Source organism: Elephas maximus, chromosome 1 (assembly GCF_024166365.1).
Source record: "Elephas maximus indicus isolate mEleMax1 chromosome 1, mEleMax1 primary haplotype, whole genome shotgun sequence".
Lineage (NCBI taxonomy): Eukaryota > Metazoa > Chordata > Mammalia > Proboscidea > Elephantidae > Elephas > Elephas maximus.
In genome coordinates this window covers 215450462-215465906 of record NC_064819.1, presented here as the reverse complement: position 1 = coordinate 215465906, position 15445 = coordinate 215450462, and the positions used below count along the sequence as shown (strand labels likewise).

Genomic DNA, 15445 nt, shown 5'->3' with positions numbered 1-15445 from the left:
CTTAGCGGTAATCTTTAAAGAAGCAGATTGCCAGGCCTTTCATCTGTGGCACCACTGGGTAGGTTTGAACTGCCAACCTTTAGGTTAGTCCATAAGCACAAACCACTCCCACCACCCGGGGACCTATTCTAATGCAATAAATGTGTCCAATTTCAAAATTGCAGCCCATATTTAAAGGCAATATTGGAGAGTAGTTAAGAGCATGATTTTGGATTCAGATTGCCTGGATTCAAATTCCAACTCTGCCACCCAGAAATGGTATAATTCTCAGTAAACCATCTAACCTTCTGTGTCTCGGATTCTTTGTCAACAAAATGGGGCTTTGTGAGGGAGGTAATGAATTAGCATTTCTAAAGTGACTGGAGTAGCCCGACACCTGGTAAGCACTTTATAAATGCATTCTCCAACAAATCCTTGAAACGCTGAGCCATACACTGACACGTACGTGATCAAATTAGAAAACGCTATTCATTGTTCAGGGAACGCAGAAATTACAAGGTTTCTGATGGAGATTTTTCCATTAAGTGTATGTTAGTTGAAGTCTGGTAGTGGTAGTTTTTTGCCAGTTTTTATTATAAGAGTTGAATTTTCCATCTACTTCTAGCATTCAGGCTAAATCATTAAGAGGAGATAAGAGCTTTCCAGTCTGGGTTACACAGAGCCATTTAGATATCAACCCCCAAAAAACCCACTGCAGTAATGCTTTTAGAGAGAGCTGATTTAGATATCCGCTATCTCTAAAAGCATTACTGTGGGATTCTGAAGGAACATGTGCCATTAGGTAGCGCTGCCTAATGGAATGGAGAGAGTGGGAGGTGACAGAGAGTGAAGGCCCTTTAGCTCTCCGAAGAACATCAACAAGCGATGCCGCATAAAGGTTAGCTTCTTCCCTCAGTCATTCTATCTCTGTACCAGGTTGGTAACACTAGCACTTCATACTCTAAACAAGAGATTTTAAAGGAAAATTAATCCCTTACACAGGCACCATTCAGAACCTCCAAAGCCACAGTACTGACAATGTAATGTTTTCAATTCATGTGGCTGGCACTGATGTAAAAATCAAACATTCTGGAGGACTTAGAGGAAGCTGGGCCTTAGGCAACTCTTGGAGAACTATTAACCTATTATTGTCTAATGATGCAAACTTTGGAGGCGCTGAAGCAGCCCTTCCCCAAAACAGAGCAATTCTGAAATGATGATAGACATATAGAAAAGTATATGGTCAAACCTATGGCCCACTGGGTAGGTGCTACAGAAATGACAATGTTAAAGAACACTGATAGTGACTAAGAAGGGATGGTCTTCTAAAAGTCAAGAAAATTGCTGGAAAGAAATTTGCTTCTGACTTCTGACTTTGATTCAAAAAGTAATTCTGGAGAAAAACACTCCCGCTACACTGCCTAGAGGCCCTGCATTGCACAGGCAGACAGAAAGGCAAAAGATGACATGAAGACTGAAGTCAGGGACTCTTCGAGAGAGAAAAAATTTGAGGCCCTTTTGCTGGGATTACTGTACCTGCAGCTTAGGTTCTGCACTACTTATACGTGCTGCAAAAGCACCTTCATTATTAGTTCTGTGATAGGCCCCTATTCTCTAACTGCTCTGTGTAATCAAGTATGTCATGCTCTACAGTGCATCGTGTCTTTATATATGATACTGTCTTGCTCATGTCTTTCTTTGGTCCCTAGCAAGACTGCAGGCACCAGAAAGGCAGGAACTGTTTCTGACACCTCTTTTATATGCCCGAGAACACATTTTGAAAACTATAGGCTATTACCCATTGATAAATTATAAAATCAATCTAGGTTTTTTTAAGCAGTAAAATGGTGGTGTAGTGGTTAAGTGCTATGGCTGTTAACCAAAAGGTCAGCAATTCGAATCCACCAGGTGCTCCTTGGAAACTCTATGGGGCCATTCTACTCTGTCCTATAGGGTCACTATAAGTTGGAATCGACTTGACGGCAGTGAGTTTGGTTTGGTTTGGTTTTGAGCAGTATAAAAAGAGAGAGAGAGAAGAAAGAAAAGGGAAGGAAGGACCGAAGAAAGGAAAAAGACTAGAAAATAAGACGGCATCCCTCTGTAAGATCAAAAAATGTTTTGTATTTAACATACGTTTATGCATTTGTTATATTGTAAACTGTATTAGTTATTGTCATGAAAGTTTGAAAGCAACTGCTATAAAACATGGCCCAATGTTAGGAATTAAAAAAAAAAAAAATCGTTGGCATTGAGTTGATTCTGACCTACAGCTACTCTACAAGACAGAGTAGAACTGCCCCATGGGGTTTCCAAGTTGCAGCTGGTGGATTCAAACTGCCTACATTTTGGTTAGCAGCTGAGCTCTTAAGCACTGTGCCACCACTGCTCCAATGTTAGGAATTAGTGGTAGCAAATTAATAAACATCTGTCACTTCATTTCTTAAAAATAGAAAGCAGGGTTCCTGGAGTCAGTGTTCTTAGCCCACAGGAAGAGAGGATTTAGAATGAAGCCTTCTGGTGGCTTCCTTCCCTCTAAGTTCCATAGATGTTTCCTATATGTAATTCCTACAGATGTATGTTATAGGATCTTTGGCCTCAAACTCTTCAGAGCTAAGATAGCTTGAGTGTTAAAGGAGAATGGGAGAGTCTATCTTAAAACAGCCTCATCATCTTGCTGACTCAATGCAGGGATTGCACCCAATGTCACAAAACAATTTGTGTATACATTTTGGAACGAGAAACTAATTTGTGCTGTAAACTTTCACTGAAAGCACAATAAAATTAAAAACAAACAAACCTTATCACTGATTAACACATTTTTGTGCCATTCAGGATTTAATGCATACATTTTAAAAGGCTGAGAAATGTAAAGTGGACCTCTCTCCTGACACCCAGGCCAACCCCCTGGGAGAGGGGACAGGTAGCGTTGGGAGTGGGGTGCCGTATTCTGTACATCCTACCTGCTCCAGCAGCTGTCGAAGTCGGTGGAGCTGAGACTCCAGCTGTTTGTTGTGATCTTCTAAAATCTGCATCCTTGCTTCCAGGCGACCTTTGTGTTGCCGGAGGAGCTTGGCTTCTGCTATCAGTTCTGAATCCTCAGAAGTGTAATGGGGAGATACAACAGAGTCTGGGGGTGAACCAACAGGGAGTCCTCTTTTAAGGTGCTGCTCCTTTAGCTGTTCATATTCCATCTGCAGATTCCTAATGTATAAAAGGAAAAAACCAGAATTAATATCGTGGCCTTTGTCTTCTTTCCAAATATGTCTGTTGTCGTTAGTCGCTGTCAAGTCAATTCTGACTTATGGCGACCTCATGTGTGCGAGTAGAGCTGTGTTCCAGAGGGTTTTCAAGGCTGTGACTTTTTGGAATCAAGTCTACAGGCCTGTATTCCAAGGCACCTCTGGGTGGGTTCAAACCACCAACCTTTTGGTTAGTAGTAGAGCCCTTAATGGTTTGAACCACTGAGGGACTCATCCAAGTACAGTAAAACCTGCAAATGCCAGAACATGTGTAAGATGAAAACCTATCACAAAGTGAAAACTCAAATATTTTCCACTAAAACGAGCTATAGAAAAGTGGTAAGGCGGCACCTTGTAAAAAGGCAGAAAAAACTTGCAAGACCAGGAAAAACAAGGCCATCCTGTCGAGTTCTGGCTCTCACAGGTTTCATTGTATGTCTACGGGATCCAAACTTAGCTCATGCTACTTATTTCCCCTTAAGTGTGAGCATTTACTAACAGTAAGATGAGCAAGCAGTAACAAAACACAGCTTTAAGATTTAACAGGCATTATCAGTGAACCTCCAAATGCCGCTATAATCTGCAGCCTATACCCCAGCTCATTAATGGCCCCTAAAAGTCTGACCCCACTACAATCCTCAGGCAATCATTCCAAAAAAGAATGGGTAGGGATCATGATGAAGTGAATATTAAAGACATTCCATTAAAGAAGTTTTTCCAGAAAGATGTATTTTCTTATTCCATGGCTAGCATACCTTTGTTCTTCCTCCAAGTCAGCAATGATCCGCTCCAGTTCTCCCCGTTCTTCCCTTTCTACCGACTTCAGGATCTGCGCAGGGCTCTGAGGCTGGCTCATGGGGGACTCTCCTCCGAGCGTCTGACAGTACTGCTGGATGAGGGCGTGTTCGTCCTCCCTGGGGACAAAGGAAACACACACACACAGACTCATGTCCCGTCTTAAGGATATCTCTGGATGTAAGGGAGGTGGAAACAGTGATGATCAGATGACTGCTGGGCCAAGCTTGCCTTATAGTTCAGTGTCTCCATGACCTGCCCTTTAAAACTTTAGGAAGAGATGCCTCTAATTGTTGTTGTTAGCTGCCACTGAGTCAGCCCCTGACTTGTGGTGACCCCACTACAATGGACTAAAATGCCGCCCAGTTGAATGCCATCTCCATGATTGGCTGTGGATGGACCATTGTGATGGTTCATAGAGTTTTCACTGGCTGATTTTTGGAAGCAGATCTCCAGCCCTTTCGCCCTGGTCCATCTTAGTTTAGAAGCTCTGCCGAAACCTGTTCAGCATCATGGTAACACGCAAGCCTTTACTGACAGATGTGGCTGCATGTGAGGTGCATTGGCTGGGAATCGAACCTAGGCCTTCCACACGGGAGATGAGAATTCTACCACTGGACCACCACTGCTGTCATATTCACCTAATTTACGTGTATTAAACATAATATAAAGGATAATAGAAAGTTAATATAAAGGATTTCACAGGTAAAATCAATAACTGAATGCCAAAAAGAGGAGATTGAAAGATTATTGATTAATAACCTGATTAATAACAGGCTAATTTCACTGTCTTTAATATTTGGTTGAAAGGATCTTTGTAACGCTTTGTAACTCATAGGCTGGAGTCTATCATCCATATATTTGTTTATTTAAGTAATTTAGCCCAAATTATAGTCACAGATATATAAAACCTATTCAGATATTTTACTTGATATTATCAGCATATTATTTCTAGGATCGATCCTTGAGCATTAAAACAAGAAACTACATTTAGTTCACTTGGGTTCTACTTTCTAGTCTAATGAAGTAGACGTATCAATAATGTGGTCAAATCTAACGACTGACATTAGCAAAAGCAGAACAATGTAGACAAAGTTGATAAGTTTATGGGAAGGAAATGCTTATCAGCAGGCCTAGAATCCCTTCTCTTCCTTTACTAGGGAGAACCCAGAGGATGGGGGCCTATCATCCATATACTCTTCTATTTAAATAATTCAGCACAAATGTTAGTCATAGATTTCTGACTTGCAAACATGCAAATGACAGACCTCTTGGCTAAGGCTAGGATAGAGTCCTGCTATTGAATGCTTTCAGTAGATTGTACCTGGTCTGTTTTGATGGGTTTAGAAAACGGACCTTGAAACCTATGGATGTATAGGATAGGGCTTCCTAGAAAACATCATATAAGGTGTGCAGCTATCAGAGTATACAATGGAAATCGTCCATGATAAATTAGCTCCTCTCTGTGTAATGGACGTGACTGTACAGAACCCTCAGAGGCCTTGCCTCTTACACTGGGTTCAGAACCCATTCTAAAGCAGCAAGAAAGGATCTGGCGAGTGGCACTTGCAATCCCAGACCTCTCTCACTCACCCCTGCCTCGTGATTACTTGTACTCTTGAACTTATTAGCAACACTTAATACCGAGTAAGATCTCTGATTCTTTTGAGTCTGATTTGAACACCTGACCCTTGTGTTACTGAAGTTTACTTTGGTAAAGAAGGGGCTTGAAATTGCATCTGAGTTAGTGCATTCTTAGAAAAGGTATATCCTGAGCACTGAGATCAGAGAGACACAATGAAACAAATGAGGAAAAGTGAGTGTTATGCTTGTCAAACAGCCAAGGCAAAGTTTCAAATGAGCTACTTTTTGATTTATTTCACTTCTATTTTATCAATAAACCTATCTATCCCTCTATCTTTTTACTAAGAGTTATAGAATTGGATGAGGTCCCTGATGGCACAAATGGTTTGCACTCTGGTAATAAACAGGGTGGCAGTTTGAACTCCCACTGGAGCTGCAGAAAAAAGGCCTGGTGTTCTGTTTCTGTAAAGATTATGGCCAGGAAAACCCTATGGAGCAGATCTACCCTATCACACATGTGGTTGCCATGAGTCAGAATCGACTTGACACCAACGGGTTTGGTTTTTGTTTTGGGCATAACCTGGGATGAGATGACAACATAGATACCTAACATCCCTTTCCTTCCTCCAATAAACAATTTTAAAAACGGGGAGGGGCCCTTACAACCCAGTTAGAAGCTGGAAATAAGGAACACGGATGAGATAAAGATTGAAGTAAGACAAGGCATCCTGTTTTGATTCCCTTTCCTAAAAAAGTGTATCATCACCAGGAAATAAGTGAAAACCAAAAGAACCTATTGCTGTCCAGTCAATTCCCACTCAGTGTGACCCTAAAGGACAGAGTAGAGCTGCCCTGTAGCATTTCCAAGGAGTGCCTGGTGGATTCGAACTGCCAAACTTCTGGTTACCAGCCGTAGCTCTTAACCACTACGCCACCAGGGTTTCTGGAAATAAGGGAAGGAGAGTCTAAAAGGATGCCAGGCTTGTTCCTTGGTTTAGAAGGATGAGGGTCAGAGGAGGGAAGGTGCATTGTACCTCCACTGAGCAGCAGCCTTTCTGAGCATATCTGAAAGCTCCTGGTTTCCCATATAATTAAATCAAGCAGAAAATCTGGCAGAGAGGGGTATGTGTATGTGTGCTTGTGTGTGTGTGTGAGAGTGTGAGAGTGTGAGTGATAGGTGCTAAATGGCCAAGACTCTAAATCTAACTGTTTTACAAAGGGAAAAAGCAGGCTATGAGGCTAATGGGGCAATACTGTTGGGACCTGACTTAGCTACTATGGATCTCCATGCTCTAAGTCAGTGTTGCCTGGAGACACCTCACCCATTTGACATGGAAAAAGAGGCAATAATGAGAGAGAATAAAAAGTACACATTTCATATAGGGACTTGACAAATGGACACAGTATTAACATACAGTAGAACATTCTGTAAATATTTTCAGGCTAAAAAAGATGAGAAGATCGAATATCGCCCCCTTCCCTCGAATCATAATAACAAAAGAAAAACATTCATAGGTATCCCAGTGAAATTTTCACATTTTAAGGACAGAAAAAGCATGACAAGCAGCCAGCCAGAAATCAAAACAGTAAATCATCTGCAGAAGAAGAAGAAGGTTTAGCCTCCTACCTCTTCTTAGTATTCAATGTCAAAAGACAATGGAGGAATGTTGAGAGTCATAACCTAGCCAAGTGGTCATTCCTATGTATAGGCAAAGAAAGCTCTTCATGCATATAGCAAAAGAAACAAAGAGCTAGCAAGATAACATACAGCACGAAGAATAAATAAAAGGAGGTGACGATCTCAGCTGTTACCAGAGATATGAAGTAAACTGATTCTCGTATTTGTTGAAAACAATGAATTATCCACTAGCTATGAAAAACCTGGAGTCCCTCCATGGTGCAGTTAATGTGCCAGCTGCCAACTTAAAGGCTGATGGTTCAAGTCCACCCAGAAACAAAGGCCTGGCAATCTACTTCTGAAAAATCAGCTATTGAAAACCCTATAGAGTACATTTCCACTCTGACGCACATGGGGTTACTGTGAACCAGAGATGACTCAATGACAGCTGGTATAAGCTACCTGGCTGGTCCCTGACCTCTTGTATCATACCACACCCTTAGAACAACTATGCCAGCACCTAACCTCGGAGATTATACTTAACTGCTCATTATTAACACCAACTAAACTTGTATTTTAAAGATTTGGGGTCTGATTATTTACAGTGAAACAAATAAACATACAAACCAGTTAAAATTAGAATTCAGAAGAATTTTGTTGTCATCATTTATAGACTGAATTTGAGAGGGGCAGTTGATGGGGTTTTACATATTATTGTAATTATCATCATTGTCATTATCATTACATTCTTTCATTAAGGTATTTGGAAGGAAATTAAGGCCATTTTAACAAAAGTAGTAACTAAGAAATCATTTATGTATAACATGCAATATTAGTCTTTGAGTGTTTTTCACAGGTTATTAGGCCTACAAGTTAAATATAAAAATACATACATTCAAGTTCTTAATTATATATAATTACAATCAGAAGCACGCTTTTAAAATACAGATAGTACATAAGGTTCTATATTAGAACCATTAAATGTCAATGGTGTGTCTACTGCTAAAATAGAAAAATGCCACAAAAATATAAGTCTGTACCAACAAAATACCATTGCACGTTATATAATCATACTATTCCTATGTCACACACAGTAACTACTATCTAGATTACAAAATGAGTACGTATCAGATAACAAAAGAGCTGTGATTCATTCAATGACCTTTTAAAAGTAGGCAAGACATGAATAAAAATAACTAATTTCCTTCCTTTTAAGGACTGTTGTGTTCTAGGCTTCAGTGCAGCAACGAGCAATGCCAGTGTAAACCACAGCCAGCCCCCCAGTCTCATCCTTCCATGTAAAACAGTGCCACACAAGGGCATAGGGCAGATGGAGTGGTACAACATCATAGCAATGGCCTCCCTCAGGTACTGTCCACAAATTCCTATTCCTGAGATGCCCCAGGACTGTCCTGGGTCCTGTCCCTTCCTGAGATGTGACTGCTCACAACTCTTCCTTCACAGATACTTTGTATCCTTAAAATTAATGCCCAGGTAAATGACCCAGAGCTAGACTCTCAAGGGAATATGGAGTACTGAGAAATTAGGCCTATGTGCGGTAAGAAGCCATGAGCCTGGGTCATAGTCTAGCCTAGGCAAGTAGCAACCCGTAACACCTGGAGGTGAAACTACACATTAACCAGCTTCTCTGATGATAAAAGCTACGGGAGACCAGGCAATTGATTCCAGAGGCCAATTTGAGAGAAGAAGGAACACTCAAATGCAAAGTTGGATTGCAGCTTCCATAGATCGAAATGACTAAAAATGCCTTGGATAACTTAAAGACAGAGATTGACAAATTCAAGTCTCAAATCTCTCACCTCAAAGCATGGGGTAGAATTTAAGTCTTTCTCTTACTGCTTAAAGTTTTAAGGCTGAAATCACCCACAAGCAAATTTAAGAGATTGTCCTGGCAGGTTGCTGAATTATAAATCACCTGAATGGACAACTTAATCAGGTCTCAAATGTGAAGCTGGGGCATCAATGAGAAAGGGCAGAATCCTGACAATGAAGGGATGATGTCTGGGAGGACTGGATGGTCTGTAGATCCTCTGGGACAGTCCCACTTCAGCTCTCCTGCCTAAGGAAGCCCTCCCTTCTTGAGGCAGCAGAGGTGTCTCACTGGGTGGTTAGGAGCACATGTGTGTGGGGCCAGGCTGCCTTACTGGCCGTGATACCCAGGGCAAGCTCCTTAACCTCACATCTACTCTGTAAAATGGTGGTTACAACAGTATTATCTCAAATGGTTTCTGCAAGGATAAATAAACTAAGATGCAGAAAGCGCTTAGGGCAGTTTCCGGCCCACAGTGGGCCCTGTATAAAGGTGGAGGTGGTGGCTGTTTTTGTCACCACCACCATTATTATTCAAGACAGAGCTAATAATTTCTACATGGCTCAGCTCAGACTAACAAAAACCTCAACCCAAGAGGGCCTAGGGATAAAGTGGGGAATTCAAGAAAGAGACACAATCCAACAAATATTATAGAAATTTGCTAACTTAACACCATTTTTTGCTTATGGTACTTTGAGTTGGTTTTTAATCTTTTCCCCCCAGCCCCCTCCACACACACAAATTGCTAATACCTGGGTGTTGGCTGCCTGAAGACACAAACCTGAGAATAAAATATAAGAGCCAAGGTTGCCATGAGAAACCACCTACCCCTCATTCAAAAGTTGCCAGTACTGTCATGTAGTATACCATGAGTTCCCTGGGTAACATAAACAGTTTGCTACTAACCTAAAAGTTTGCAGTTTGAATCCACCCAGTGGCAAGGTGGAAGAAAGGCCTGGCAATCTGTTTCCATAAAGATTAGAGCCAAGAAAACCCTATGGAGCACAGTTCTACTCTGACACACATGGGGTTGATATGAGTTGGAATCAACTTGACAGCAATCGGTTTGTTTTTCTTGGTGTAGTGTATTGTGAGATTGTATCATGACCCTACCAATGTGGGAGCTTTAGGAAACTTTCAGAAATGGTCAGGGTGGTGGGGTCACCCATGGTAGACAAGTTTCAGTAGAGCTTTCAGGCTGAGACAGACTGGGAAGAGGGGCCTGGCAATTTACTTCTGAAGTGACTGGCCAGTGGAAACATTAGGGATAACAGCATAACATTGTCTGATACAGTGCCAGAAGATGAGTCCCTCAGGTTGGAAGGCACTCAAAATACAACTGGGGAAGAGCTGCCACCTCAAAGTAGAGTCGAACTTAATGACATGGACAGAGTAAAACTTTGAGGACCTTCATTTGCTGATGTGGCATGACTTAAAATGAGAGGAAACAGCCACAAACATTCATTACTAATCAGAAAGTGGAATGTATGAAAAACAAAATGAGGAAAATTGGAAGTTGTCAAAAATGAAATGGTGAGAAATAGTTTAAACTGAGAAGAAAACACTCTTTTGTGGTTACGAGAGCAGGGAGGGAGAGAGGATGAGAGTGGGGTACTCGCTAATTAGATAGTAGATAGGAACTACTTTAGGTGAAGGGAAAGACAACACACAATACAATACCAAAAGCAAAGAAGTTTCCTGAATAAACTGAATGCTTCGAAGGCCAGCATAGCAGGGGCAGAGGTTTGAGGACCGTGGTTTCAGGGGACACCTAAGTCAATTGGCATAATAAAATCTATTAAGAAAATATTCTGCATCCCACTTTGAAGAGTGGGGTCTTAAACTCTAGCAAGCAGCCATCTAAGATGCATCAATGAGTCTCAACCCACATGGATCAAAGGAGAACGAAGAACACCAAGGACACAAGGTAATTACGAGCCCAAGAGACAGAAAGGGCCACATAAACCAGAGACTGCATCAGCCTGAGACCAGAAGAACTAGCTGGTGCCCGGCTACAACCAATGACTGCCCTGACAGGGAACATAACAGAGAACCCCTGAGGGAGCAGGAGAGCAGTGGGATGCAGACCCCAAATTCTCATGAGACCAGACTTAATGGTCTGACTGAGACTAGAAGGACCCCGGTAGTCATGGCCCCTAGACCTTCTGTGAGTCCAAGACAGGAGCCATTCCTGAAGCCAACTCTTCAGACATGGATTGGACTGGACAATGGCTTGGAGAGGGATGCTGGTGAGGAGTGAGTTTCTTGGATCAGGTGGACACTTGAGACTATGTTGGCATCTCCTGCCTGGAGGGGAGATGAGAGGGTGGAGGGGGTTAGAAGCTGGCAAAATGGACACGAAAAGAGAGAGTGGAGGGAGAAAACAGGCTGTATCATTAGGGGCGAGTAACTGGGAGTATGTAGCAAGGGTTACATAAGTTTTTGTGTGAGAGACTGACTTGATTTGCAAGCTTTCACTTAAAGCACAACAAAAATTATTAAAAAAAAAAAGAAATCAAACAAACAAAAAAAATGAGATGGAATGCGTAAAGATCAATCCCCTAGGTATTAGTGAGCTGAAATGGACTCGTACTGGCCATTCTGAATCAAACAATCATATGGTCTACTATGCCAGGAATGACAAATTGAAAAAGAACGGCATCTCATTCATCATCAAAAAGAACATTCCAAGATCTATCCTGAAGTACAGTGCTGCCAGTGATAGGATAATACCCATACGCCTACAAGGAAGACCAGTTAATATGACCATTATTCAAGTTTACACACCAACCACTAATGCCAAAGATGAAGAAATTGAAAATTTTTAACAATTTTTGCAGTCTGAAGTTGATCAAACATGCAATCAAGATGCATTGATAATTACTGGTGACTGGAATGCAAAAGTTGGAAACAAAAAAGAAGGGCTGGTAGTTGGAAAATATGGCCTTGGTGATAGAAATGACGCTAGAAATCACCTGAAAGAATTTTGCAAGACCAATGACTTCTTCATTGCAAATATCTTTTTTCAACAACATAAATGGCATCTATACCAGCGAACCTCACCAGATGGAATACACAGGAATCAAATCAACTACATCTGTGGGAAGATATGATGGAGAAACTCAGTATCATCAGTCAGAACAAGGCCAGGGGCTGACTGTGGAACAGACCATCAATTGCTGTTATGCAAGTTCAAGTTGAAGAAAATTAAAACAAGTTTAGGAGAGCCAAAGTATGACCTTGAGTATATCTCTTGTGAATAGAGACCATGTGAAGAATAAATTTCATGCTCTGAACACTAATGACTGAAGACCAGGCAAGTTGTGGAATGACATCAAGGACATCATACATAAGGAAAGCAAAAGGTTATTAAAAAGACAGAAAAAAAAAAAAAAACCCAAAATGGATGTCAGAAAAGACTGATTTGCTCTTGAATATAGAGTAGCTAAAGGACAGGAAGAAATGATCACATAAAGAGCTGAACATAAGATTTTAAAGGGTGGTTCGAGAAGACAAAGTAACATATTACAATGAAATGTGCAAAGACTTGGATTTAGAAAAGCAAAAGGAAAGAACAGGTGGTATTTCTCAATCTGAAAGAACAGAAGGATAAATTCAAGCCTTGAGTTGCAATTTTGAAGGAGTCTATGGGCTAAAATTCAATGATGCAAGAAACATTAAAAGAAGATGGAAGGAATACACAGAGTCACTGTACCAAAAAGAACTGATCAGCATCTAACCATTTCAGGAGGTAGCATGTGATCAAGAACTGATGGTACTGAAGGAAGAAGTCTATGCTGTACTTAAGGTGCTGGTGAAAAACAAGGCTCCAGGAATTTACTGAATATCAACTGAGGTGTTTCAATAAAAGGATGCAATGCTGGAAGCGCACACTCATCTATGCCAAGAAAATTGGAAGACAGCTACCTGGCCAACCAACTGGAAGAGATCCATATACATGCCCATTCTAAAGAAAGGCGATCCAACTGAATGTGGAAATTATTGAACACTATCATTATATCACGTGCAGGTAAAACTATGCTGAAGATAATTTAAAAAATGGCTGCAGCAGTACATCAACATAGAACTGGCAGAAATTCAAGCCAGATTAAGCAGGGGATGTGGAACGAGGTATACCATTGCTGATATTATATGGATCTTGGCTGAAAGCAGAGAATACCAGAAAGATTGTGTGGATCATAACAAATTATGGATAACATTGTAAAGAATGGAAATTCTAGATCACTTACTTGTGATCATGTAGAACCTGTACATTGACCAAGAGGCAGTCATTTGAACAGAACAAGTGGATAATGTATGGTTTAACATCAGGAAAGGTGTGTATCATTTTACCATATTTACTCAATCTGTATGTTGAGCACATAATCTGAGAAGCTAGATCATATGAAGAAGAAAGCAGCATCAGGATTGGAGGAAAATTCATTAATAACCTGTGATATGCAGATGACAACCCTACTTGCTGAGAGTGAAGAGAACTTGAAGCACTTGCTGATAAAGGTCAAAGGCTACAGCCTTCAGTATAGATTACGCCTCAATACAAAGAAAGCAAAAATCCTCACAACTGGACCAATAAGCAATATCATGATAAATGCAGAAAAGATTTGAGGTCGTCAAGAATTTCATTTTACTTGGACCCACAATCAATAGCCACGGAAGCAGCAGTCAAGAAATCAAATGATGTATTGCACTGGGAAATCTGCTGCAAAAGACCTCTTTAATGTGTTAAGAAACAAAGATGTTACCTTGAAGACTAAGGTGCACCTGACCCACGTGATGGTATTTTCAATAGCCTTATATGTCTATGAAAGCTGGACGATGAATAAGGAAGACTGAAGAAGAACTGATGCATTTGGATTACGGTACTAGAGAAGGATACTGAATATATACCTTGGACAGCCAGAAGAAGGAACAAATCTGTCTAGGAAGAAGTACAGCCAGAGTACCCCTTAGAAGCGAAGATGACGAGACATTGTCTCACATACTTTGGACATGTTACCAGGAAGGACTGGTCCCTGGAGAAGGATGTCATGTTTGGTAAGCCAGAGGGTCAGCAAAAAAGAGGAAGCCCCTCAATGAGATGGACAGACACAGTGGCTGCAACAATGGGCTCAAACAGCAATGACTGTGCGGATGACACAGGACCAGGCAGGGTTTCATTCTGTTGTACATAGGGTTGCTATGAGTCAGAATCTCGACAGCACTTAACAACAACAATTTTTACTTGTTTCATTCTAATCCATAATATTCATCAAACCACTGGTTTGATGTGCATGTTATAGATATTTCTAATACATATGAAACTAAATACATAATTACTAAAAATAAAAAATAATCTATGCTGCACTTATAATCTTGTATACCACTACTTTGGGAAACCCACGTTGTCAGAGGAGAACTGTGCTCCACAGAGTTTTCAATAGCAGACTTTTTGTAAGTAGATCCCCAAGACTTTCTTCTGAGGTGTCACTGGATGGATTTGAACCACCAACCTTTTGGTTAGCTGTTGAGTGCAGTAACTGTTTACACCACCCAGAGACTCCAAAATCTGCCTTAGGTGGTAACAATAATATACATTTTTTTGTGAATAGTTAAAAATATTTTCTCCCTTTAATTATCTACCATTCTTAAGGAAGTCTACTACACCCACATAATCTAACTGTATTGGTATGGGGGGTAAGGGAGGAAGGTACCACATGGAAGATGCGGTCAGCTCTACACTTTTCCATCCTTCAAGAGGGTGCCTGTTAAGGTGACAGCATCCATTGGAGGGAAAGTGGCCCATGTGTCCAGGCTGCCACCACAGACACAGTGGCAAAGTGAAGAAGGACCCACAGCAGAGGAGGAAGGGACACCTATGTTGGGAATCTGCAGTCACAGATGCAATATGGGAATGAGTTGTATGCAACCAATGGCCTCATCCTAAATATACTAAGGACGACCTGAAGGGGGAGGAAAAAGGATATTCAGCTATATAAATAGGACTCCCTCTCCCCCAACTAGTTAATGAATAGATTCTCCCTTAAATAAGTTAGAAAACAGTTGTTTCACTTGGTTGAAAAGAAAAGAGAAAAAGATTGACACATAATGTAAAGCTATTAACAAGTCAGAAAAAGACAGCAATGAGAAACTGTTGAAACCCTGTGGTGATACTGAAGTATTTACTTCAGCAACACGTCTTCACTGACTGAAATGGAAATGTTTAAATACACAAATATTATACACTTGAGGGAGAAAAGGTAAACTTTCCAAGTCAAGTCAACAGTCTGTGTTTCTCCGTAGGTTATTTACTAATTTCTTGAGGACAGCTACAGAAAACTCATGGTTCAGAGAATATGAACTGGTTTTCAGGCCTGGCGTGGGGGTGGGGGGTGTCAGTGA

General features: G+C 41.0%; 1 protein-coding gene across 10 annotated transcripts in view; it reads right to left on the bottom strand.

The window, feature by feature from the left end:
- The window catches only part of UTRN (utrophin), a 610574-nt gene that overhangs the window by 13589 nt on the left and 581540 nt on the right, over positions 1 to 15445 (bottom strand). For all 10 annotated transcript variants that reach the window (XM_049902936.1, XM_049902887.1, XM_049902897.1 and 7 more), the window contains 2 exons: positions 3974 to 4132; positions 2940 to 3180 (listed from right to left, as the gene is read on the bottom strand). In XM_049902936.1, coding sequence (XP_049758893.1) covers positions 2940 to 3180; positions 3974 to 4132 — 400 coding nt within the window. The remainder of the gene's footprint in view (positions 1 to 2939; positions 3181 to 3973; positions 4133 to 15445) is intronic.